Source organism: Castanea sativa, chromosome 11 (genome assembly GCF_040712315.1).
Source record: "Castanea sativa cultivar Marrone di Chiusa Pesio chromosome 11, ASM4071231v1".
Lineage (NCBI taxonomy): Eukaryota > Viridiplantae > Streptophyta > Magnoliopsida > Fagales > Fagaceae > Castanea > Castanea sativa.
In genome coordinates, this window is record NC_134023.1 from 48342975 (window position 1) to 48368526 (window position 25552).

Genomic DNA, 25552 nt, shown 5'->3' on the forward strand with positions numbered 1-25552 from the left:
GGTCCTAGCTTTTTCAGTGTTTATCCCAATTATGCAACATGCTTTCTCTTTACAAGTGTCTCACCTATCAATGTGCGGATTATATTGATAGGGCGTTATTAGGTTGCTTTGTAACCATGATTATTTGTAACACATACCTTTTGCATTGGTTTGAGAGTCTTTATAAAGCTTTTGTGGGTACGGTTGATAACCAATTCTCTATAAATTGAGGAGATCTTGACAATACATCACCCCCTCAGATTGGTTAAGAGAATATAATCCTAGAATACGATTTCCAATGCTAGAAAGTAATGACATGTCTTGTTGCACTTAATGCAGAAGGAGTAACATTAGCTAGGGAAATTAACGTTGAAATAATAGCATAAGTAAACTTCCCCAATGTTCCTTTTGAGGTGAGGACGCTTAGTCACCGAGCTTTAGGCATTTCAAACAAAGATATAAGCATGGTCCTACCTTTTTAAGTGTTTGGCCCCCTTATGTCATATGCTCCCTCTTTACAAGGGTCTCACCTATTAATGTGCGAGATACACTGTACAAGGACGTCATGAGATTGCCCTGTAGCCATGGTCTTGGGCTAGACTCGCCTTGGCTGAAGCCTGGTCTTGTGGGTTTGTTCAGGGTCTAGCTTGACCTAGGCCTTCATGGTTTTGCGGTCCCTTTAGTGAAACTTCAACAAAATACTTGGCTTCATTGAATATCCTGACCAATTTCATATGTACAAAATTTTCTTGGGCTAGAGACTTGATACTCGATATTGTTAACATTTTTTTTTAACACAAAAGTTTTTATTATATAGCAAAACTTAAGAACTGAGCACTGCGAAATAGCATCAACAAAAGGCTTGGAGCCTACTAAGAGGATCAAAACACTCCAAAACAAAATTATGCAGAGACCAAACATCCTCCATCATTATTGCTTCTTATTGTGTGTGTGTGTGTGTGTGTGTGTGTGAGAGAGAGAGAGAGAGAGAGAGAGAGTAATCCAATGATCCAAGGAACATCATGATAAATTAATCTAGAATTTTTTTTTCTTTAAGAAAAGAAGAAAAATGATGCGGGATGCTTCAGCAGATAATGACAGCTTCAACCATTCCACCATGCAATTAATATGAATCTCTTTTATTGCGTGGAAGATACTTGGAACCCTACGTTAAGAATGCTTGGCATGATTTTTCAGTTCTTTAATTCTTTACAAACTCTTAACTTCACAGCATTTTCTGAGAGGAGCCCAACACAGAGTGCTCTGCAAACATATCATATATTGTTTTCGCAAAAACTCCCTTGCTTAAGGCTTCTTGGAATTACATATCCGGTGGAATACAAGAAAATAGTAATAAGAGACTCGGTGTTAATTTAACCCTTGGAATTGCTCAAAGGGTCTTGAAACTGAACACTTGCAGTAAATGTGGGAGTAAGCAGACCTTTTCTCCAGCGTCAATGGTTCATGCACCGTAGTCAGCTTCTGCAAATTCATGACCTCTCAGATGCAAATCATATTCATTTAAAAAAATATGTCAAAAATCTAAAGAAGGTGAAATCAGAAAGCCAGAGCAGCATAATATTTGAGAAATCTTCTATAAGATCTCTCCCAATAACAACCATGTCAGCCAAGACAGCAGCACTTTCACTTAGGTACAATAACTTAAGTGATATACAACAGATTTCCCGAATTATATTCAAACACATAAATGTATTGAATTTAATTCTCCTCAGAAAAGAAAATATTGTTTGTGATGTGCATTGATCAATACAGTCAGATGTCTAAATTTAATTAAAAAACCGAAAGTGTTGCACTTAAGGAATTGAACTTAAGTTTTGCCCATCTTCATATTGCATTAATACATTGAGAATCACAAGTTATTATGCATTCTTTTGATCTTTTTTCCTATTTTCCACCCCCCCAAACAAATCCACTTCTCCTCTCTTCTTCCACAGTCCAGACCCAAGTACTTCTTTAAGACAAGAAAAAACAAGGGCACATGCATAGTCCTAAGAACAAAAAATCATTCAGCAGCATAATGGCTCAATCCATGTTAGATATATATCCATGTTAGAAAGTCCAGGACATAAGGAGACAATACCAAACCTTTCCGTTATCTTATTGAATACCAATTTGTCCCACATGGGAGATGGATTCATTACTGAAACAATCATCAATATATAATAAATTTACCTGGGAGTGTAAAAGAATAAAAAGTAGAGAAACAATGGGGTTCCCCCTCTGTGACAGATGACAGACACCAAGAAACTCATGAAAGTACAAATGCAAATTAACAGTTAATTTATTGCATAGACCACAATAATATATTTGAAAAACTCCTATGTAATATGTTACAATAAATTTTGTTCTTGAATGAAAATCAATGTTGTAGTGGGCTACCTCACCAGACATTCTATTATGTGAATTTACATGGTGCCAGCTAAAACTTGCTTTGGGCATGAGAATGAGAAGGAGGAATGCCAAACACATTGCAGAATAGTTCTAAAAAAGAAGAAAACATATTTTTTGATAAATAAATCTCAATTTTTCAAGGACAAAAAAAAAATCTAGAAAGTGAACACAAGAAAAAATCTTATGCAAGAAAGAGACAGAGGTCCAATTGATGACAAACTATACTACTGGATAAACCACAAAGGAGTCTAAAGAATTACAAAGAAAGAGTATTATGTACAGAAAGGCAACGACTCAATAAAATCCTCAATGGAGTTGCTACTAGTGAAACCCCACGTGCAAGACCAAAAAAAGGTTAGGCCAAACCATAAAAGAACTAACTTAAACAAAGATCTGTTCTTTCTCAAGTTAGACAACTAGGCCTAGGCATGGATCAGAAGATGGTTAGGGTATTTGGTGTGCTTAGATAAGTGAAGAAACTAATCAAACCTGACCCCTTCTTTTTTATTAGATTCAAAAAAACAAGAAAAGCAAACAAAAAGTACAGACTCAGCAGCTCAAATGCGTAGTTGTTTCCACCAAGAGATTTAGAGGGTTCTAGCAGCACTTTTTTGAATGTCATATCAAGAAAATATCTTCTTAAGAAAGTATTTCATTACAAAAAAACTTAAGCTTAAGTCCAGGAAGCATGTTACACTCAAGTAATCTTGTTCTCTATTAAGCATTCTAGCTAATTCTACTATGGTAGGCAGCAACACTGCTGCTCTTTAACTTTTATGTGAAACTAGCCTAGGATCCCTTAGTATGAAAGCAAGAACTTAGTGCTATGGCAGAGTTGTATATATGCTATTTTCTAAGATGTCAATAGTGATTCACTTAAACGAGCCGATATCATGAAAATAAGTTCATTTAATCGCTGCAATCAGCAACACCCACCATCATGTCTATGATAATACTGCATAATTTTTACCAACTAGCATAAGAAAAATGCAAACCATTGACAAGTAATTATAACAGGTAGGACACAAAGGTATAGCACAAAAGTAAATCTACAATATTTCCTTCTTCCTCTCAGTAAGAAAATTCATGCTAAAACACCAATAGAGCACAATACAAGTCCATATGAAATCAATAAACAAAGCACTTAGATAGGATCCTCTGAATATGATACTTACAGTTAGTACTTACTATAGCACTAAGCAAACAATGGGGTTCCCCCCTGATGGCGGAATCATAACATGGTTAAAGAAAGGATATTCTCTTTGGAAGCCTAAAAATAAGGCAAAGCCCAAGAATAAGTGTCCATGGTAGTTAATTAAGTTTTAATATTTTATTTGGTTATTCTTAAGTCAAAGGTATTTTAGTAATTTTACAATTGTTGGGCATGGGCCATAGTTATAGGCCATAGTTTTTATTAATGAGTTTTATTTAATTATGGGTCATTATGTATGGGCTTTGGTTTAATTTCTTAGGGTTAAATATAGTAGTCCTTGTGCTATTAGGAATCCTAATACTACTGGTACAAGTAAAAGTCTTTATATATATAGGGTGCTCAATGTATTAAAGGAGTAGAATGAGTTGATTAATAAATTTGAGTGTTTGAGCAATAGGCACGTTTTCCTTTGTTGTTTCTTTTCTTTCTCTCTTTTCTTTATTTTCTCTTCTTTCATTCTAGGGTTACTGTTCAGGAGTACCGTTCACACAACCCCCAAACAGCCGTAACTTCTCTCTAATTCTTCTTCTTTCCTAACCCTAAACCCACCACAACTAAATGTAGACAAATCCCTAATTTGTCCTACATCACCCCCTCTATGACTAACACCAAGGAACTCATGAAAGTAAAATACAATTGAACAATTCATTTATTGCACAAAATACAATAATATATTTGAAAAGCTCTTGTGCAATATGTTGCAATAATTTTTTTTCTTGAATGAAAATTAAAGTTCTAGTGGGCTATCTTACCAAACATTCTAGTATGTGAATTTACATGGTGCCAGTTGAAACTTGATTTAGAGAAAATTGTAGGATAGAGAAGGAGCTACATGAGATTGGAGGAATGCTAAAAACATTACAGGTATAGTTCCAAATATATATATATATATATATATATATATATATCTGTTGATAAATCTCAATTTGTCAACCAAAAATAAATTCTAGAAGGTGAAAAGAAGAAAGAATCTTATGCTAGAAAGAGACAGAGGTTGAATTGATGATAAACTTTACCACTTGATATCACATAGAGGAATCTTCTTCTTCTTTTTTGGATAAGTAACGTAAAAATATTATTAATAAAAGAAAAAGTGCCAAACCGAGTATATTGGGGATGCACTATGGGGGCACAAATCAGGAAACAAACGTACAACGGCCAAGAAAAATAGGAAGGGAAGAACAAGAAAAATGAGAAAAGACCACACTCCATTCAAAGAGAGTGTGCAAGAAAAAAGACTTAATCTCTAACAAAGAACGTTCACAACCCTCAAAACTTCTAGCATTCCTTTCACGCCAAATGCACCAAATCAAACAATGAGGCACTAATTTCCAAACTTCAATGTGACTAATAGTTAAACAATGAGGAATCTAAAGAATTGCAAAGAAAGAGTGTTATGCAAAAAGAGCAACTACTCTATAAAATCTGTGATGGAGTTACTAATAGTTAAACCCATGCATGAGACCAATCAAAGGTTAGACCAAACCATAAAAGAATTCACTTAACATAGCTTTGCTCTTTTTCAAGTTAGCCAACTAGACCTAGGTATGGATTAGAAGATGATTAGGGTATTTGATGCGCTTGGATAAGTGAACAGACTAATCATAAACTTGACCCCTTATTTCTTATTAGATCTGCAAAAACAAGTATAACAAATAAAAAGTTTAGACGTGTAGTTGTTTCCACCAAGAGCTTTAGAAGGTTCTAGCAGCGCTTTTTTGAATGTTATATCAAGAAAATATCTTCTTAAGAAAGTATTTCACCATAAAGAAACTTGAGTTGGGTCTATTTGGATACTGCTTATTTTGCTGAAACTGAAAACTTATTGTTGAAAGTACTATAAATAAAGGTAAAATTTAGTTGAAATAGCATAGTGAGACCTATGAATAGTACCAAAAAGTGCAATGGGACCTACGAATAGTAGCAAAAATAAGAAGAATAGTGAAATAATTTTAATTTTTTATTCTTACCCAAACACTCGCTAAGTCTTTGAAGCATGTTACACACAAGTAATCTTGTTCTCTACACTATTAAGCATTCTAGCTGATTTCTACTATGGTAGGTGGCAACATTGTTGCTCTTTAACCTTTATGCTTTATGTGAATCTAGCCTTGTAACCTTAGTATGGAAACAAGTACTATGACAGAATTGTATATTGTTAAATTACCGAATTTAGGACCGTCCACTCTAATACCATGTTAAATTATCGATTGTCACCAAAGCTTAAGCTATTGGGATATGATAAATTTAATCATTTAACCACATACTTTTAACATATATATGCTATTTTCTAAGATGTCAATAATGATTCACTTACACGAGCCGATATCATGAAAATAAGTTCATTTTAATTGCCGCCATCAGCAACACCCACCATCATGTCTATGATAATACTTACATAATTTTCAACTAGCAATAAGAATAATGCAAACCATTGACAAGTAATTATAAAAGGTAGGACAAAGGTATAGCACAAAGGGAAATCTCCATAATTTCCTTCTTTCTTTCAGTAAGCAAATTCATGCTAAAACCCCAATAGAGCAGCACAACACAAACTCCACATGAAATCAATAAACAAAGCACACTTAGATAGGATCCTATGAATATGATACTTATAGTCACAATAGCACTAAGTAAACCATGGCGTCCCCCTTGGTCTGAAAGTGGGACAGCATCTATACTATACTATACATATTACAACCACATTCAGTTCACCCACGAAAGCTGAAGGTGGCCACAAAAACAAGCATATTCTTCTTAATAATAACAATACAATACTACTCTCATTCTCACTCTTACACTAATTCTCATTATCATGCTTCTTCTTCCACAGAATGTAATCAACTATACAACATTAAACCATATTTAAATAGAAAAACACAAGTTCAAAAGTAAAAAAAAAAAAAAAAACTTATGGTGAGGGATGCTGGAGAGCATGAGAGGGAGATGATGGAGGGTTGTTGTGGTTAGTGATATACTGATATCGGTGAGATTGAGAGGGCCTGGGAAGTGGCAAATGACGGGTTTGGGGTTTTGGGTTGGATCATTATGGGTCAGGATCACCTATTTATTGTTGTCCATTGTCTACCCAACCCATTTAAACTATACCAGTTTTTAAAACCATGCCCTTTACTTAATTTTAAAAACATCCAATCAAGGTGAAGGATAATCATTCCCCTCTACTCTCCTCCCCACTACTCCCCTCCCCTCTACTCTCCTCTCCCTCCAAACTTCCAAACCAAGCATTAAGTTTTTATAATAATATTTGATTGTAACTTTTTATAATTTTTTTATACCAATTTATAGATTAACTTTGTGGTATTTTCCATATGTAGGGAACTTCTATTGCACTACGTACCACCTGTATTCTTCAAATGGATACACGAAATGCATTGTCACAAGTCTTAACTCATAACTAATTTGCTTCTCCTTGTAGCTGCCATTCAAGTCTACCGAGAGCTACTGTTCAACCAAGGTATAGTTCCATTATTGTATTCAACTTCTTTTCCACTTTGCCCATGCATTTGAGATTAATTAAACAAGATGCATTCACCTAAATAAGATTTAAAGTCAAGCAAAGCAAAGCTCCTTTTTTTTAGCCTACTGAATCCTATGTTACTGATATGGTGCGGTTCGAGGGACCCCCTCTTCTATAGTAAAGCTTATCGATATACATCAATAAAAGTGACTCACTGCTTTACTCCCAAAAATTTTTAAAAAAAAAAGTCTATCAATTTCTTCACATTAAAAAGGCAAGTTGTCAGTCAATATTATCCTGAATATTATCATTGATTGCTTGAAATTTTATTGCTTTTAGCTTTCCATCTCACAGTCCTACCTTAAAACCAAATCTCAAGCATGACTCAATCAGCAAGTCAGTTTGGCAAAACAAGCAAAACGAAGGACGAAGCCTCAAAATTCATAGATGTAATTGATCAAAAATGTTTTACAGATGAAGGTTGTCAAATCACATACCAACATTACAAATACAGGTATATCACTGATTTTGTGATAATCTGCTCAACATCATCATAGAGGAGAGGTGAGGCGAAGGATGAGAGCCTTTACACTGCACAGCTGGTATGGAATTATCTTTGCTTCCCAACAGCATGCAAATATACCGAGACTGCTACAGTGCTGGAAGCAAGAGAAATAAAGTAATTAAACATAACTACCATCATGCTTTCAATGGTTATTTTTGTTAAAAACAAGTAATAATGGCGTCATCACTCATCAATCCCAACATTATATAAATGCACGCCAGAACAACAGAAAAATGAACAACGAGAGCAACCGTGTAATTAGAAGTAACTTACATTGTGCCAAGGATGAAGGGAAGTGAAAGATTAAAACCAAATAAAAAATAAGAAGCAAATGCTGTGAAAAGCATTGCCACTGAAGTAGAATACACCTGCACAACATGGGGAAGCTAATTAAAATGGGAACTTCAATCACAAAGTGCAGAAAATGTTTGCAGCAGGATGGTAACGTATGCTTCTCTTGAATAATGCAATTATAAAGACCAATTTAACTGCATAAAGTGCTAGAAATATTTTAATATATCTATAAGTAAAAGAGTTCTACCTAATGTACACAAGGGGTATACAACAGGCACACAAATTTAAATATGGAAAGTATGATCAAGTAAATCAGGCAAAGAAGCAAAAGAAAATACACCCGAAGCATTTATTCACTCAAACAAATTTTGAGGAATAACAGTGATGCAGGAGCAAAACCAAAATTATTTTAGATTTTGTATTTTCAGATTTTTGTATTTACCTTATAGGAAATTGAATAATTATAGACTTTTATTTGGATAGGGATTAGATTTGAGATTAGATAGGGATTAGTATTTGAGTTCAATTAGGATTAGTTTTGGTATGTTGTTATCTTTATCTCTTTATTTTCCAGTTCTAGCTCTATATAAGAGTCTATTAGGAACCCACATTTGGGTTTAGAATGCATTTAGTTAGTTAGTTAGTTAGTTAGTTACAATCCCAAGCATGTTAATCACATTTAACACATGTTGGAATTATTAATACACATGGAGAATAATAAGACCATTAGGATAAGGTCACGTGGGCCAATAGGATAGTTTCATGGTTCTATAAATACCTACTTGTAATCATATATCCATTATTGAAGAATAAACCAATTAATTGCTTAGTGCATTAGTGCATCTCTCTATCTCTTAATCTCTTTCTTTCTCTATGGAGGGTGACTTCCTCGAATTAAGTCAATTTTCCTACAACTCACATACATTCCCCTACAATTCCCATCCAATCCCATTATGAACCACTAGGCTCCTAACATTTGGTATCAAAGCCATCAATCTTGAGACAAGTGAATATGACCGACAAGAAATCTTGAAGGACTTACAACAAATGGTAAATGAAGTTTCAGCGAAGGTCAAGGCCTTGGTTGAATCTAAAAAGGCCATGAAAGAAGATCTCTCAAGATTGCAAGAGGATCTTGAAAACATGATGGAAGAGGAGCTACAATCTCTTGATTCGACTGACCAAGAATCCACAATGCATGAACCTGTTATTGTTAGTGCGGAGCAAGAACACACTGTTGGTGCGAATACAGGTGATCTAGTGTGAATTCCTGATTTCTCGCCCCTTCCTAGCATTTTTTTTTTGATAAGTAAGAATGATATATATACGAAGGTTACTCTATGCCTGAAAAACACATAGCAACCCAGAAATACAAGAAAAAGAAAACAAAGAGAAACAAGAGAGAAAACCAAACAACAAAGAAATTACAATAGGAGAAGAGAACAAAGAAAAGAGGGGAGGGAATCACTAGACGTGAGTCCCCACGCCCGAGACCAATCAAATAGAGTTCCACAAAAAGAAGCAAGCAACTGATCACTAGAGCTATCCAAGTCCTCAAAAGTCCTCCGATTCCGCTCCTTCCAAATACACCAAAGGATGCACAACGGGACTAAATTCCAGATCTGAGACGAATGCTTCCCCAACCAATTCCACCATACAAAAAGCAAGTCTGGAATCGAACTAGGCATAACCCAAGCCAAGCCAAAAGTTATAAAAACAAAGCTCCATAACCAATAGGCCACCTCACAATGAAGAAGAAGGTGATCTACCGTCTCTCCACAATGACGGCACATAATGCACCAATCCACAAAAACCAATCTCCTCAATCTCAGATTGTCTCCCGTTAGGATCTTATTCCAAGCTACACACCAAACAAAAAAAGAAACTCGCCTAGGGGCCTTTACTCTCCAAATAGCTTTCCAAGAAAAAATAGTTGAAGGAGAATTTCTTAATTTGTTATAGTACGACCAGATGTCAAAAGCCCCATTAGGCTTCAATTTCCAACTCATCCGGTCCCCAACATCCATAGGAGGGATTATAGCACCCAACATACGAAGAAACCGCAGCCCTTCATCCATCTCCCAATCATTAAAAAATCTACTAAACCGAACATTCCAAAATCTTCTATCCTCCGCCCCCTGCCTATGCAAAGAAGCTTCAACAGAAGCCTCCTAATCAATGGCAATGCCATACAGCCTAGGAAAAGCCAATTGAAAAGGTTGATCCCCATACCACCCATCCTGCCAAAACCTCACCCTATTCCCCAACCCAACCACAAACTGACAATTTTTGCTGAAATCCTCCCAACCCATGCGGATGCTTCTCCACAAACCACACCCATGAGCTCCCCTACCCAGCTTTGAGGTCCATCCCCCCCAATCTTCCCTATATTTTGAAGCTACTACCCGCCTCCATAAACGACCCTCTTCCTTACCAAACCGCCACAACCATTTCCCCAATAAAGCCTTATTAAAGGTAGTGAGTTTCCTTATCCCTAAGCCACCATTGGCTATAGGCGCACAAACTTTGTCCCATCTACCAAATGAATCTTGCTATCTCCCCACAGGAAATCCCTTTGCATCTTTTCAATTTTATTAGCCACATGAGTAGGAATTGAGAACAACGATAGAAAGTAAGTCGGAAGACTAGAAAGCGTACTCTTGAGTAACATCAAACGACCCTCCTTAGACAAGTACAACTTCTTCCATCCAGATAATTTCCGGTTAATATTTTCCAAAATTGTATTCCAGATTGAAGGGGAGTTGTGAGGAGCCCCCAGCGGCATGCCAAGATACAACATAGGTAAAGATCCAACTCTGCAGCCCAATATATCCGCCAGAGCATGCACATCACCAACCTCCCCTATAGGAACTATTTCGCTCTTATGCACATTGACCTTCAAACGCATTCTTACTCGAAAACTAAGGAGCAACAACCGAATATGAAGAATTTGCTCCACATCTGCATCACAGAAGAGGATAGTATCATCTGCAAATAATAGATGTGAAACACGTTCCCCACCATCCCTCCTACCCTCAAAATTAAAACCACGAATCAAGCCAGCTCCCTCCATTCTTCTCAACATCCTACTAAGCACCTCCATCAAGATCAAAAACAGCATAGGAGATAGCGGATCTTCTTGTCTTAAACCCCTTGAGCTACCAAAGAAATCAGCTGGAGACCCATTAATCAAAACAGAGAACTGAATTGTGGATATACAAGAACGGATCCACTTACACCACTTCACTCCAAAACCCATCCTATTCAGTAGATACAACAAAGCCTCCCAATTCACATGATCGTAGGCTTTCTCCATATCGAGCTTACAAATGACTCTAGGAACCCTACTCTTCCCACGACTATCCACACACTCATTCGCAATAAGAACCGAGTCAAGGATTTGTCTCCCACCCACAAAGCTATTCTGATTCTCAGAAATCAATTGATCTAAAATCACTCTCAAGCGTTTAACCAAGACCTTAGCCAGGATTTTATACACACTCCCCACCAAACTAATAGGACGAAAATCTCTAATATTGGAAGCATCATTCCTTTTAGGAATTAAAACAATGAAGGTCGCATTAAGGGATTTTTCAAACTTGCAATGATGGAAAAACTCTTCAAAGACCGCTATGACATCTTTCTCCACTACCTTCCAGCAATGATGATAGAACGCCATAGTGAACCCATCCGGACCTGGAGCTTTGTCCCCTTCCAGATCCCTAACAACTTGAAGAATCTCCTCTCTCTCAAACTTCCTTTCAAGCCAAACCCTTTCCCTGTTCTCAATGCGATCAAACTCCAAACCCTCCACAAAAGGCCTCCACTCCTTAGTCTCCAAACCCTCCAAACTCCTCAGTTTCCTAGCATTAATTTCATTTGAACTCAAATTAAATCTTAAAGGGAATCTGCTTTTATTCATTGCCGGAGTTTTCTGCTCTAGTTTCTTCCCCACATCAATGCTCCAAAACCTCCCTTTCGCAGCACCCACGACTGTCAGCCAAGCTTTACCAACCTGAAAATCATCTTCCACCACCTATTCACATGGTTTGCCAACCGGATATTTGATTGCTAACGACTTAGTATGATCGAATCTCGGAGTGTCTGCTATCTTCTCCACTATTCGAGGCTTCTCTTGATCACTGATTATAGGGTGCTGTATATGCTTCATATCCCTTGCCAGCGCATGACCTTTCACTGCTTCCACAAAAGACCGAGAGGATTGAATCTCTGAATTTCGCTTATGTGGCTGAGCTATAAATTTCAAACCACCGGAAGCATAGTGTGTGGGTGCCAACATCCTTCTTAATTCAAGCCCAAAAGCCCTCCAACCTTGTTGAGCTTTGCCTGCAGGGATAATGATAGCTCTCCTTTGCCGGCCTACTCTGAGTTCTATCACTGCTAAGAATTGACCATAGGTGTTGGAACCACGTTGCAACGTGTAAGCAATATCACCTTCCCTAAGTGTAAAAAACTGCTTGGGATTGACTCTGATCACAGTGTATTAAATATTATTCATAAGCCATTGTGCCGCATTCTTGCTCATGAAAACAGATTGCGTGAAATATTTACCCCTTTCAAAAATCCTTAGAGAGAAAAAATTTCCCCCTTCCTCTACCACCAACTGAAAAAGCTAGGATTCAATAAAAAAACTTCAAGAACCACCCATACTGATCAGAGAAAGGAAAGAAAACAAAACAAAATTTTCTGGATAATTTGAGGTCGCCGGGCCTCCTGCTTGTACCATTTCTTTTATGAAATATTGGATAAAGCTATGTCACCAAGCTAAGACAGTAGATGTTCCATTTCTGATTTGCTTGCCCAAATTGCTATTTTTGAAGTTAATAAAATGCCGTAATGGGATGATCTTTGTCCTCAATGTCAATCCTATGACACCATGTCAATTCTTTAAAAGAACAAGAGATGGCAATACTAGACATTCACTTGCTAAGCTTGACCAACTTTGTCATCTTAATGTTTACATCAAGAAGGATACTGGACCTTGGAAAAGCAAAGGTGTCATCAAATATATCACAGTTTATGTGGATAATTCAGAAATATCTTTAGCTCATATCAAGATTGGTTCGGTTACATGGTCATCTAGGTGGGGACCTAAAGGTCTTTCTGGTAACTCAATTCATCTTTTGGAGTTAATTAGATGCCTACAAGCAACATCCAGAAAATTCATTGCGACCAGTCCATGTGCAGCATTAAAAATTGGCTCAATTGATTGTCAACGTTAAAGAGCAAGCAATATGGGAGCTATTGAGTTTGTTACTGATTTTGGTACATTTTTAGGGTGTCCATTTACTGGACTTTCTCAAAATGGAACGCCCTTGTTCAAGTTATAGCTTGTGATTAAATGTTTGGAAGTATTTGGCGTGTTCATTAATCAAGATGAATGGGAGTATTGGCTTAGTGGCCGGTCTCCCTTCATGAAGATGTCAATGACAACAACACCTTGTGGGCAAGGTGTTTTTAAGGAGAGGGAAATGTTAGGAATCCACATTTGGGTTTAGAATGCATTTAGTTAGTTAGTTAGTTACAATCTCAAGCATGTTAATCACATTTAACACATATTGGAATTATTAATACACATAGGGAATAATAGGACCATTAGAATAAGGTCATGTGGGCCAATAGGATAGTTTCATGGTTCTATAAATACCTACTTGTAATCATATTTCCATCAGTGAAGAATAAACCAATTAATTGCTTAGTGTCATTGTGCATCTCTCTCTCTTAATCTCTTTCTTCCTTTATGGAGGCTAGCTACCTCGAATTAAGTCAATTTCCTTACAACTCACATACATTCCCCTACAATTCCCATCCAATCCCATTAGGAACCACTAGGTTCCTGACAGAGTCTAGTTTATTTGTATTATAGAATAGACTGATTAATGAAAATTCAAATTGGATATTTTTCCAGTTGTTAGGTGCAGGTGCTGACTCCTAACGCCTTAGGTGCTGATTCCTAAGGGTTTAGCTTGATGCTGATTCCAAGCAACCTAAGTGCTGATTCTTAGGTTTATCCTTTACTTTTCTTGTTATTTTATTTATCTATTAATTGTCCTGCATCAAACAGCTTTAGGTCATGTACCAATCTTTCACACCCTTCAAAAAGAGTGCTGGACATTCATTAAGGTTGAACGTGGGCTAAGAATACAAAGACCAACAAGTACTTTAGCAAGAACTATCTTTCTTACTTATCAAAAAAAAAGTACTTTAGCAAGAACTATCAACGTTAAATTTGCAACAATAAAGTTAATCCTAACTTACCTTCACAATATTGTCAGCATGCTTCATTACCATAGATACAGCAAGGCCACTGCACAAGAGACAATTTAAACACATTGTATTAAAGGACAATAAGAGAGGTGACAAACAAACGTGGATAATTCATAATTATAGTAGAATTGAACTCCTAAAGATACCTTAGTGCGTGGTTGAGAATCATTAGGATGATAATAAATGAGTATCCATGGAAGAATCCCCTGAACAAAAGAAACAATAACTTCTAAACTAAAACTTCTTCAATTCTAATCAGAAAAAAGAATATCCCACTTCTAAGACTGTGAGGAGAATCAGAAACAGAGAAATGCTTACTCGTTCATCACCGCATCAAAATCTTGGGTCACTATAGCAACAGCATTAAACACCATACCAAAGATGTATAACCAGAAGTTTTGCACATTTATGTCTCTCGAAGGACGCTTTTTAATTATAGCCTGTAAAAATCATAAGCAAGATAATTAACAGAACAGATATCTAGATCACTCTAATGAGAGTTTTCACTTTTTTAACTCTGGATCACTAAAAAAACTTCAATCAGTCTTACAAAATCCATCAATTAACAAAATTCAACCCAATCATTGATCAAGTTATGTTGGGTTAGGATTCAAACAGTAAATGACTAAATGACGGACATGAATTGTAGTTCTGAAGAACTAGAGTGCAAACTGTGTACTTAAAAAACTCACCTCAGTGTACACTCCTGCAAAACCGCTTAAGAGTGCCATGACCTGCAAAGACCCCATTATGATAACAAGAACCTTAAGCTATAAAATGCTTTCCTTTGGTTTTTCTTTTTTCTTCATTGTTGTATTAAGAGTGTCTAAAGTTTTGGTTAACTCACAATGGCCATCAGCCAACCTTCAACAGGTGTTTGTAATACATCAACAGAACTGCAAAAACAATGTCATTTTCTAAGGCACAGACAATAAGTTCGAAGTAGACAAAAATTGAATTTCAAGAAAGAATTATACAAGTAATATAGTTAGAAACAATGTTCACTAATTCCTACTTCTCAAGTACATGGCTACATCCACCAAGATATCATCACTTCCTAAAAGTGATATAAGATATAGTAAATAATATTTTCATTCATTAGTAGACTACATCCTGTCCTGTACAATAGACAAGAAGCACACATCAATCAGTATGGATTGTACATGTGAAAATTCCAATACTATCTTTAAGCTCAACATTCCAAAACTCAAAACACAACTGAGTCTGAAACAGTCCATAAATAAGATGTGTGAGCAATCTTACTTTGTTTTTAGCTGAGTTTTAGTGCACCCAACACATAGTAGAATGAAAGCTGCCCATTGAATATTGCTTAACCTGAAAGAAAATATAATTGGAACACAAAGCTCAAAAAAAATTTGCAGTCCTAATTGGTTTAGCTTAAATTCTTAATTAGTTTAAATTAGCTTTTTTCCTTAAATCTTTCACTCTCTATACTCAGACACATAGCCCAAGAGCAGCTGAATTAGTACATATGTTCATGCTCATGGATGCTTTTCACATTCCCAATATGTTCTTGAATTTATAACCTAGAAAAAGAAAAAGGAAAAAAGGAACCAATTTAGCTTGATTTTTTTCTCCTATTTGGGCCAACAATCTTAATGTTAAATATTTCTAAGAGTATCAATGAGATGACATGTAAACCAAATGAATTATTATGACTCTTCCATCTTCGTTGTATTTGTTAAGACACTTTTGCAAACATTTTCCATGATGAAATATTTATTAAAAAAAATCCAATGTAAATGATGGCAACTGGCAAGGACTTACTTCTTCTTAAGTATAATTCTATATAAAACACCAGTACTGATAATATTTAGATTTTTCAGTATTTGATAACCCGGGGCATCCACATGTTCAAGGATGTAGTACTGCAACATAAAAGTGAAGAATACACATTAATCAAATTTCAGCAAGCAAGAATACCAATGGAATTGTGACTCCCAAAAATAAAAACATGATTACCACAACAAACCTGGAGCAGATTTTTGACTAGGTAAAGTAATGCAGGAATGGGGTAGACAATAACTTCATCCAGTGTTGTACTCAACCTAGTTCAAAGGCAGAACAAGCAACAATAATAATTACATATGATTTAAATAAGAATGTAAAATTTAAAGTAAAACACAGTTAAATAACCGGGATGAAACAAAATGTGCATTGTTGAAATATGAGGAGCTGTGCTGTGCTGTGAAGGTGATCTATAGCTTGAAGAAGTAATGTACAAGGTGAAGACAGAGGCTTAAACTGCAGAATCAAGTGCTCCATAAACTACAGTCATCTAGTGTAAATACTTGTAAAGCTGCTTGTAGTTTAGTTGTATTTAATTAGTTCGTTAATAGTGACAGGTGTTAATTGATGATTGGTTCTGGATTAATTGTTAGTTAGAGAGTTTGTTAGCTTGTTCCCGCTCTGTTAGTGTATATAAACTCAGAGCTTAGCGTAATTATATTCATTCAAGCATTTCACAAACACAATTTCTCTCTCTCTCTCTCTTTCTCTCGGTTGTGACCTCCATAGCCAAAGCTTGAATCTTTGACATGGTATCAGAGCTGACTGGCTCAGCAAGTTCAGTTTTTCATTGCTGTTATCCCAGTTTCAACTCTTGCTTTCTTTTTCATCTTTCTTTTGATTCTTGATCAATTTTCCTTTGATTCTAGGTCAGAATTTTGTTTTCTCCGAGTTGAATTTGAACGAAATCTTTCTTGATTTCTCAGTCAATTCAGTTTCAATACTCTCTGAGTTGAATTTGCATGAAATCTTCCTTGATTTCTCAGCCAATTCAGTTTCAACCTTCTCCAGGATTCTTCAAGATTTGATTGAATTTCTTTGATTCTTCAAACTTGATTGATCACCATGAGCACTCAATCTGCCTCAACTTCAACAGCAGCACCTGCTCATCCTAAACTTAAACTTTGGGAGATTTCTTCAAGCCCATACTTTCTTCCTAACAGTGATAATCCTGGTATGACTCTCATGACTCAACCATTGACTGAAGAAAATTATAATACTTGGAGTAGGTCTATACTAGTGTCTTTGGATGCAAAATCTAAGCTTGGTTTCATTGATGGATCAATTCCAAAACATCGGTCTGAATCTGATCCTAGTTATATAGCTTGGTGCAAGTGTAATAGCATAGTTTTGGCTTGGTTATTCAACTCTCTTACAAAGGATATTCAAGCTAGTGTGATCTACTTTAAGTCTGCTAGGGAGGTCTGGCTTGATTTGTTACATAGGTATTCTCAAGGCAATGGTCCTAGGATTTTTGAGTTGAGGAAAGCTGTGAGTTCTTTAGCTCAGGAGGACTCAAGCCTCAATGCTTATTACACCAGGTTTAAGGGTGTTTGGGATGAATTTTCTAACTATTGGACCTGTACTTGTGGTCATCAAGATGAAGAATGTACTATGGCATTTTTCATGGGACTTAATGAGATTTATGCAGGAGTTAGGGGACAGATCTTGCTCATGGATCCAGTTCCTCCTTTGTCTAAGGTGTTTTCTCTTTTGCTTCAAGATGAAAAGCAAAGAAAAGTAGGATCTGGTCATGTACTTCAATCTGAATCTGCAGCTTTGGTTTCCAAAACAGCAAACACATATCAGAAATCCACTTCCACTTATGGCAAGAGCAAGAATGGCAGACCTCAGTGCACACATTGTGGATTGATGGGACATGTAGTAGACAAATGCTACAAATTGCATGGATATCCTCCAGGATATAAGTCCAAGGGTAAAGGTCAAGCCTCTGCCAACAGTGTTGCTGTTTCTGCTACTGATCACATGGTGGATGACAATGTTTCTCTTACTCGTATTGAGTATCAGCAGCTCTTGAGCTTATTCAACTCTCAGGCTCACTTTGGCACACAAGGTCCTCAAGAATTGGCTTCAGGAGATCATCAAGTAGCTAACATCATTGCTCAACCTACCATGGGATTTGCCGGACATGAAATGTCAGGTATCTCTTTCCAAAATCTTTATAAACTACCTATTAATTCCCTGGAATATTCTGTTTTTTCTTCACATGCCAACACTACTTTCATTACCTCCACTGACTGGATTCTTGACAGTGAAGCCACTGATCATATGGTCCACTCCGTTCATCTTCTCTGCTCTATTACCTCTTTAGTACATATTTCTGTAAAGTTACCTAATGGCGACATTGCACAAGTCACCCATATAGGCACTGTCAAACTAAGTTCCACATTGACATTAGACAATGTATTTTGTGTTCCAACCTTTTCTTTTATAGTCCATTTGGATTGAGGGAAGGGAGGGAGAGTAGAGTAGATTTAGCACAAAATTAGCTTATTTTTAGCCAACTCTACTCTACTCCCCTCCACTCCCCCCTCTTTCCCCCCTCCATCCAAACAAGCCATTAATCTTGTTTCCATCAGTAAACTCACCCAAAATAATCCATTGGTGTTGTTTTTTCCTTTCCAATTTCTGCTTCAGTCAGGACTTACAGCTTTGGAAGATGATTGGGTTGGGTAAGAAGCTTTGTGGACTGTACATACTGCAGAATTCTTCAGCTGCTTTGCCTGCTTCCAGCTCTGATGTTCTTTCTAAACTTGTACCTGCCTCTTTTAAAACTTTTGTTTCTTTTTTTGATAATTTTTTTTTTTTGATAAATCTTTTGTTTCTTCTTATAATAAAACTTCTGTTGTGGATGATTCCAATCTGTGCAATAAAACTTCTTTTTCTTGTCCTGTTTAACCCATTGCTAAACAAAGAAGGTTTCCATTTACTTCTTCTTCTCATCTTCCTAAGTCTAGCTTTGAATTGATTCATGTAGATATATCCACCATATTCTATACCTTCTTTGAATGGTTCTAAATATTTTCTGACAATTGTGGATGATTATAGCAGATGCACTTAGGTGTATTTGTTGAGATCCAAATCTGAAACATCTGTTTTAATTCAAAATTTCTTTGACATGGTAACTACTCAGTTTAATGCTTCCATTAAAGTTTTAAGGTCTGATAATGGACCTGAGTTCGCAATGTCATCTTTCTGTGCTTCAAAAGGTGTACTTCATCAACTTTCTTGTGTTGAAACACCACAGCAAAACTCTATAGTTGAAAGGAAACATCAACATCTCCTAAATGTGGCTAGAACTCTTAGGTTCCAAGCCAATTTACCATTAAAGTTTTGGGGAGATTGTATTCTTACAGCCACGTACCTTATTAATAGAATACCTAGTCCCATACTTCATAATCTTACACCTTTTGAGAAGCTTCTTGGCCATCCCCCTTCCTATACTCATTTGAAAAGATTTGGCTGCCTTTGTTATGCTTCCACCCTCACTAGAAACAGAACCAAATTTGATGCTAGAGCCAAACCTTGTATATTTCTTGGTTATCCCAATGGCATCAAAGGTTACAAACTCTATGATTTGACTACCAAATCTGTTCTAATATCTAGGGATGTTGTTTTTCATGAATCCATCTTCCCATTTAAGCATTGGTGAACTAAATCACAGCCCAATCATACTCTTTTCCCTTCTCAACCTTCTGTTCCTGATTCTGACAATCCCACTTATGCAGAACCTTACCTCTCTACAGAACCTGTTCTTGATTCTAGTGAAATGGCTGTCCCACCAGACCAATTTCCTGAATATGATGAACCTGAGGCTCCCCTTCCTAATGCCCCTCATGTTCATCTTCCTGATCCCATTAGACGCTCCTCTAGACCTCACAAAACTCCTAGTTATCTTCAGGATTACCATTGCTATTTAGCTTCTGCAGATATTCCATCAGTTTCAGTTGCTGCTCTTACCCACTCCACTGATTCCAATTCTGTTAGCTGTTCTGGTAAGCTCTATCCTCTCTCTTCCACTCTTTCTTACACTAACCTTTCCTCTAGTCATAAAGCTTTCTCCATTACCTTATCTACTCATAGAGAGCCTACTTCTTATGCCCAAGCTCTACAAGATCCTAAGTGGTTAGATGCAATGCCAGCTGAAATTGATGCTCTCCAAGCTAATCATACTTGGGAATTGACTGAACTTCCACCTTGTAAGCAGCCCATTGGCTGCAAATGGGTTTACAAAATAAAGCTCAAAGCCGATGGTTACATTGAGAGATACAAAGCCAGATTAGTTGCAAAGGGGTATACTCAGACTGAAGGGGTTGATTACTATGAAACTTTTTCTCCTGTGGTGAAGTTTGTTACTGTCAGAACTATCCTTGCCGTGGCAGCTATCAATGGTTGGCATCTAGCCCAGCTAGATGTCAACAATGCCTTTCTACATGGGGAGTTGGATGAGGAGGTTTATATGCTTCCTCCTCCAGATTGTGGCAGCAAGGGGGAGTGCAATCAAGTGGTGCATAGGCTGACTAAGTCCTTATATGGACTCAAACAGGCTAGTTGACAATGGTTTGCTAAACTGTCTTCTACTATCATTCAGCAAGGATCACCCAATCAAAGTCAGATTATTCAGTGTTTACTAAGGTTGAGAAGTCTTCAATCATCATTTTGCTTGTCTATGTGGACAATATCTTGATAGCAAGCAACAATGTGGCAGCTGTAGATGATTTCAAGAAGTTCTTGGACAACAAATTCAAACTTAAAGACCTTAAAGTTTTAAAAAAATTTCTAGGTCTTGAAGTTGCAAGAACTACAAAGGATATCTTTGTGTCAAAGAAAGTATACCCTAGATATGGTGAAATCATTTGGTGCATGCTATGTAATATGCCCTGCTCTCAGATCAGAGTGAGAGCTCTACATGTGGTTCCTACAGATGGGACCCACCATTATGTGAATTACATCGAGTGCAAACAATAATTTCTCCTGAATATGATAATTCCAACTTAAAATCACAAGTTTTATGAAAACTTAGCATAAAACAAACAAAAAAAAAACCTGTTATCTTCAGTAACACCTTCACTCTTCCATATTCTTGCCAAAGCTAAAAGAGACAGCAAACATTTCAAAGCCTCCACCTAATTCAATAAAAGAAGAAATAAATCAATACCCATTTCTTTGATCACCTAGAAAGACCTACCAAACTGAAAGTTACACAAAAATTACACTTGAAACATTAATTGGGAATTGTCGGGGTCTTCATAGTTGGTGGAACATGCCTTGGTGTGCATCAGGGGATTTCAATGTTGTTCGTTTCCCAACGGAGCGATTAGGGGCTGTTAATCAAGCAATGCATGACTTCTCAGATTTCATTTCTGTGCATGGTTTTTTGGATATCCCTATGGCAGGTGGTAGGTATACATGGTCCAATTCCACCTCTGGATCCAGGATAGATCGATTCCTTTTTTCTCTTGATTGGGAAGATCATTATCCCAATATGTCACAGAGGAGGTTGCTAGAGTCTTATCTGATCACTTTCCAATTATCCTGGAGGGTGGTGCAATTCAAAAGGGACGAAGACCTTTTCGTTTTGAGAATATGTGGCTCTAGGTGGAAGGTTTTGTGGGGAAGGTGAAAGATTGGTGGGATTCTTATCAATTCCAAGGTACACCTAGCTAAAGAATGGCCATGAAATTAAAAGCCTTAAATTGGAGTTCAGAAATGTGGCTGTAAAAAAAATACAACTGTGGAGTGATTTGAATCTTTTGGATGCAAAAGAGGAAGTGGTAGTTCTATCAGAAGAGGAGAAGTTAGAGAAGGCAAGGCTTCAAACAGAATTTAAAAAAATCAGCCTTTTGGAAGAGATTAGTTGGAGGCAAAAATCAAGAATGCTCTACTTGAAGGAAGGGGATAGCAACACAAAGTTCTTTCATCAAATGGCTAACTCACATAGAAGAAACAATGCAATTACTAATCTCAAGGTTGATGGGGTCCTAACTTTTGATCAAAAAAGTATAGAGGATTGCATTATTCAGTTTTATAAAAATTTATTTACGGAACATAAAGGCTATCGCCCACATCCAGATGTGCTGAATTTTCCTAAAATCTCTGATGACAAGGCTGGCTGGTTGGTGAGGCCTTTTGATGATGTAAAAGTTTTTGGGATAAAGCTTCTGGCCCAGATGGTTTCCCTATGGCTTTTTTCCAAGCTTGCTGGGATGTTATCAAATCAGATCTCATGGAGATTTTTCAAGTTTTTTTTAAGAGAGGTCAGTTCGAGAAAAGTTTAAATGCAACCTTTATCTTCTTGATTCCCAAAAGGTCAGATGCAGTAGAGGTGAATGATTTTCGGCCTATTCTAATAGGGGGGTTTATGATCATGTGAACTGGGGTTTCCTAATGTATATGCTTGAGCGGCTTGGGTTCCCTGAAAAATGGAGAAAATGGATTTTTTACTATATATCCATGGTCAAATTCTCAGTTCTGATTAATGAAGCTCCATGTGGTTTCTTTGAGAATTATAGAGGCTTACAACAAGGTGATCCTTTGTCTTCATTATTATTTGTTGTTGTTATGGATGTAGTTAGCAAAATGATGGATAAGGCGGTGACGAAAGGTCGATTGTCCAAATTTAGTGTGGGTTCCTCCACAAGTGATCACTTACAGGTATCTCATCTTCTCTTTGCAGATGATACGTTGGTTATGTGCGATGCTAATATCGACCAGATGCTGTTTTTGTGCTTGATTTTGTCATCGTTTGAGATTGTATCGGGGTTGAAAATTAATTAGGATAAGTCTTAACTAGTTCCTGTGGGAGTGGTTCCAAATTTTGAGATGCTAGTAGATGCGTTGGGTTGTAAGCAAGGCTCACTTCCTATGAAATATTTAGGCCTTCCATTGGGTGCAAAATGGAAAGATAGAGCGGTTTGGAATCCCATCATTGAGAAGGTGGAAAGGAGGTTAGCAAGATGGAAAAGATTGTATCTATCCAAAGGGGGGAGACTTACTCTCATAAAAAGTAAGTTATCCAATTTACCTCCTTATCTCCTTTCCCTTTTTCCAATTCCAGCAGATATAGCATATTGTATAGAACAACTTCAACGAAATTTTCTTTGGGGTGGTCTGGGAGATGATTCTAAACGTCACTTGATGAATTGGTCCAAGGTATGCTCTCCTATCCAGTCTGGGGGTCTAGCAATTCGAAACTTGAGATACTTTAATGAAGCACTATTGGGAAAATGGTTGTGGAGATTTAGGTTTGAGAGAAGCGCTATGGAGAAGGGTTATAAGGGCTAAATATGGAGCTGAGGAGGGAGATTGGTGCTCGAATTCTGATCCAGGCTCCTATGGGGTGAGTTTATGGAAAACTATCAGTAGTGGTTGGTTGACTTTTTCTCGTTACATTCTGTTTCAGATTGGAGATGGGACTAGAGTGAAATTTTGGCATGATGTTTGGTGTGGGGATAATCCTCTGAGTATGTGTTTTTCAGATTTATTCAAAATCAGTAATGATAAGGAGGCTTATGTGGCTGATCTCATGCAGTTTCCTAACGGGTTCTTTTTTGGGACTTAGAATTCCTGTGAGAAATTCATGATAGGGAATCAGATTCTTTGTCTGTTTTTTGGAATGTTATATATGGAGAGGTATTGGTGAGGATAAGATGTGTTGGACACCTTCTAAGAGCAAAGGTTTTGAGGTAAGCAGTTACTATCAGGTTTTATTGGGTGTATGTACTCAATCCTTCCCTTGGAGAAGTATTTGGAAGCAAAAGGTTCCTTCCAAAGTTTGCATTTTTTGTTTGGACTGCAGCTTTAGAAACGATCTTGACTATTGATAATTTATGTAAGAAGAAAGTGTTGATTCTAGATTGGTGTTATATGTGCAAAAGTAATGGAGAATCGGTAGACCATCTTTTACTACATTGTCCTATTGTTTATGAGTCGCGGTCTATAGTGTTCACCTTGTTTGGTATCCACTCGGCGATGCCAAAGACTGTAGTTGAGCTCCTTGCTTGCTGGCAAGGAAATTTTGGTCATCATCTTAATGGTGTTATTTGGACGGTTGTCCCTCATTGTTTGATGTGGTGCATTTGGTGGGAGAGAAACAACAGGTGTTTTGAAGATTTTGAAATGACTATAACTGATTTGAAACTTTTCTTCTTTAAAACTCTATCGAACTGGATGTCTATCATAGAAAGTCATTCTATTTCTCCGATCTATAATTTGATAAATGCTTGTAATTTATGTATTTGATTATGTTGGTCTCCGGCCGTATACTTCCTGTATACTCAGGTGACTCGTTATTAAGTTCTTAAATAAAATTTCTTTTACTTATCAAAAATAAATAAATAAATAAAATCATTTTTTTTTTATAATTATAATTATGCTTACCATAAAATTAGAAGTGGTAACACTATAATCGTACTTTCCATTTCTCTTAGACCACACAATAAGTATGCCTTGCGAACTAGTAAGAAGTGTCAATGCAACTACCACAACGATCCTATAACAAGAACAAACAAAATTATAGAATTTACCTACTAATCTCTCTCAATTACAACATGGGTTTCAATTAGAATTTGAAAAAGAAAAAAATAGAACTCATACTTGAGCTTCCATTTGGACCAGTCAACGGTGGCACCTCCCAAGGTGGGCACATTAGTCACTGAAAGAGGTTTCCGGCTTTCTATGTCATCTCCACCACCATTTCCGTCTTCATCCTACCAAAAAAAAAGTGTCATAAAAATGATGGGTATACAGGATATGAGTGAATTAGAGGGAAAGAAAGGTACCTGATCTTTGAGTTTTCTGTATTCCATGTCTGCAGAAATCTCTGTGCGTGTGTCTCAGATTCCGCTATGAATTCGAGTTCCCTAAAGCAGATCCACAAAGAACGCAGCAACCCAGCAAGCAACAAAGAACGCAGCAACCCAGCAAGCAACAAAAAACGCAGCAGCAATGCAACCCAGAAAATGCAGCAATGCCCACAACAAGAACGCAGCAACGCAGCCCAGAAAACGCAGAGAGAGTTCGGTTTGGTTCTCAGCTTCAAAGGAAGCAATTTGGATGATTTTTGAGGCCATGAAAGCAGGGTCATCAAGTAGTAGCAATTACGAAAGAGAGCAAAAAGAGTTGTGTGTTTTTTTGAATTTACCTGGTGGAAAAAGAACAGGGGGGGTTTTGGAGATAGTGAAACGGGGCTTGAATTGGTGGTGGCTGGCGTTGAGATCCACGACCGGTGGCGAGTAGAGAGAGAGACCGACGACTGCAACGGCGGTGACGGCGGTGGAAATAGAGGAGGCGCGGTGGTGGGGCAACGTGAAACAAGGAAGTGAGACAGGGAATGACTTTTGGTTTGGATTTTTGCTCCGATTGAGATCGTGATTTGGGTTTGGGATTTTGAGAAATGGATATAGATGAAGAAGGAAGCACTGTCTTGGGTTTTGGGGGACTTGGAAGAAGGGAGTGGGACCGTAGATGAAAAAAAAAAAACGAAGGAAGAAAA

The 25552-nt window shown here is 37.1% G+C and overlaps 2 protein-coding genes across 3 annotated transcripts; one reads left to right on the top strand and one right to left on the bottom strand.

The window, feature by feature from the left end:
* Positions 1-999: 999 nt before the first annotated feature.
* Positions 1000-25552, bottom strand: LOC142615227 (CMP-sialic acid transporter 2-like). Of its 2 annotated transcripts, none has more exons than XR_012840698.1 (16): positions 25202-25552; positions 24840-25093; positions 24655-24767; positions 24439-24550; positions 21106-21185; positions 16223-16298; positions 16018-16118; positions 15493-15564; positions 15077-15125; positions 14922-14963; positions 14548-14669; positions 14376-14435; positions 14221-14269; positions 7921-8015; positions 7580-7741; positions 1000-1461 (listed from the first exon to the last, which is right to left on the bottom strand). XR_012840698.1 is itself a non-coding variant. In XM_075787943.1 (16 exons), the coding sequence occupies exons 2-15, from the start codon at positions 24864-24866 to the stop codon at positions 7693-7695; spliced, it is 1047 nt and encodes a 348-aa protein (XP_075644058.1). In that variant the 5' UTR covers positions 24867-25093; positions 25202-25552; the 3' UTR covers positions 1000-1461; positions 7673-7692. The 2 variants fall into 2 exon arrangements, 1 of the variants encoding a protein (XP_075644058.1); XM_075787943.1 differs by having other exon boundaries at positions 7673-7741.
* On the top strand, positions 16731-18847 carry LOC142617820 (uncharacterized). The gene is made up of 2 exons (XM_075790780.1): positions 16731-18199; positions 18697-18847. The coding sequence occupies exons 1-2, from the start codon at positions 17104-17106 to the stop codon at positions 18720-18722; spliced, it is 1122 nt and encodes a 373-aa protein (XP_075646895.1). The 5' UTR covers positions 16731-17103; the 3' UTR covers positions 18723-18847.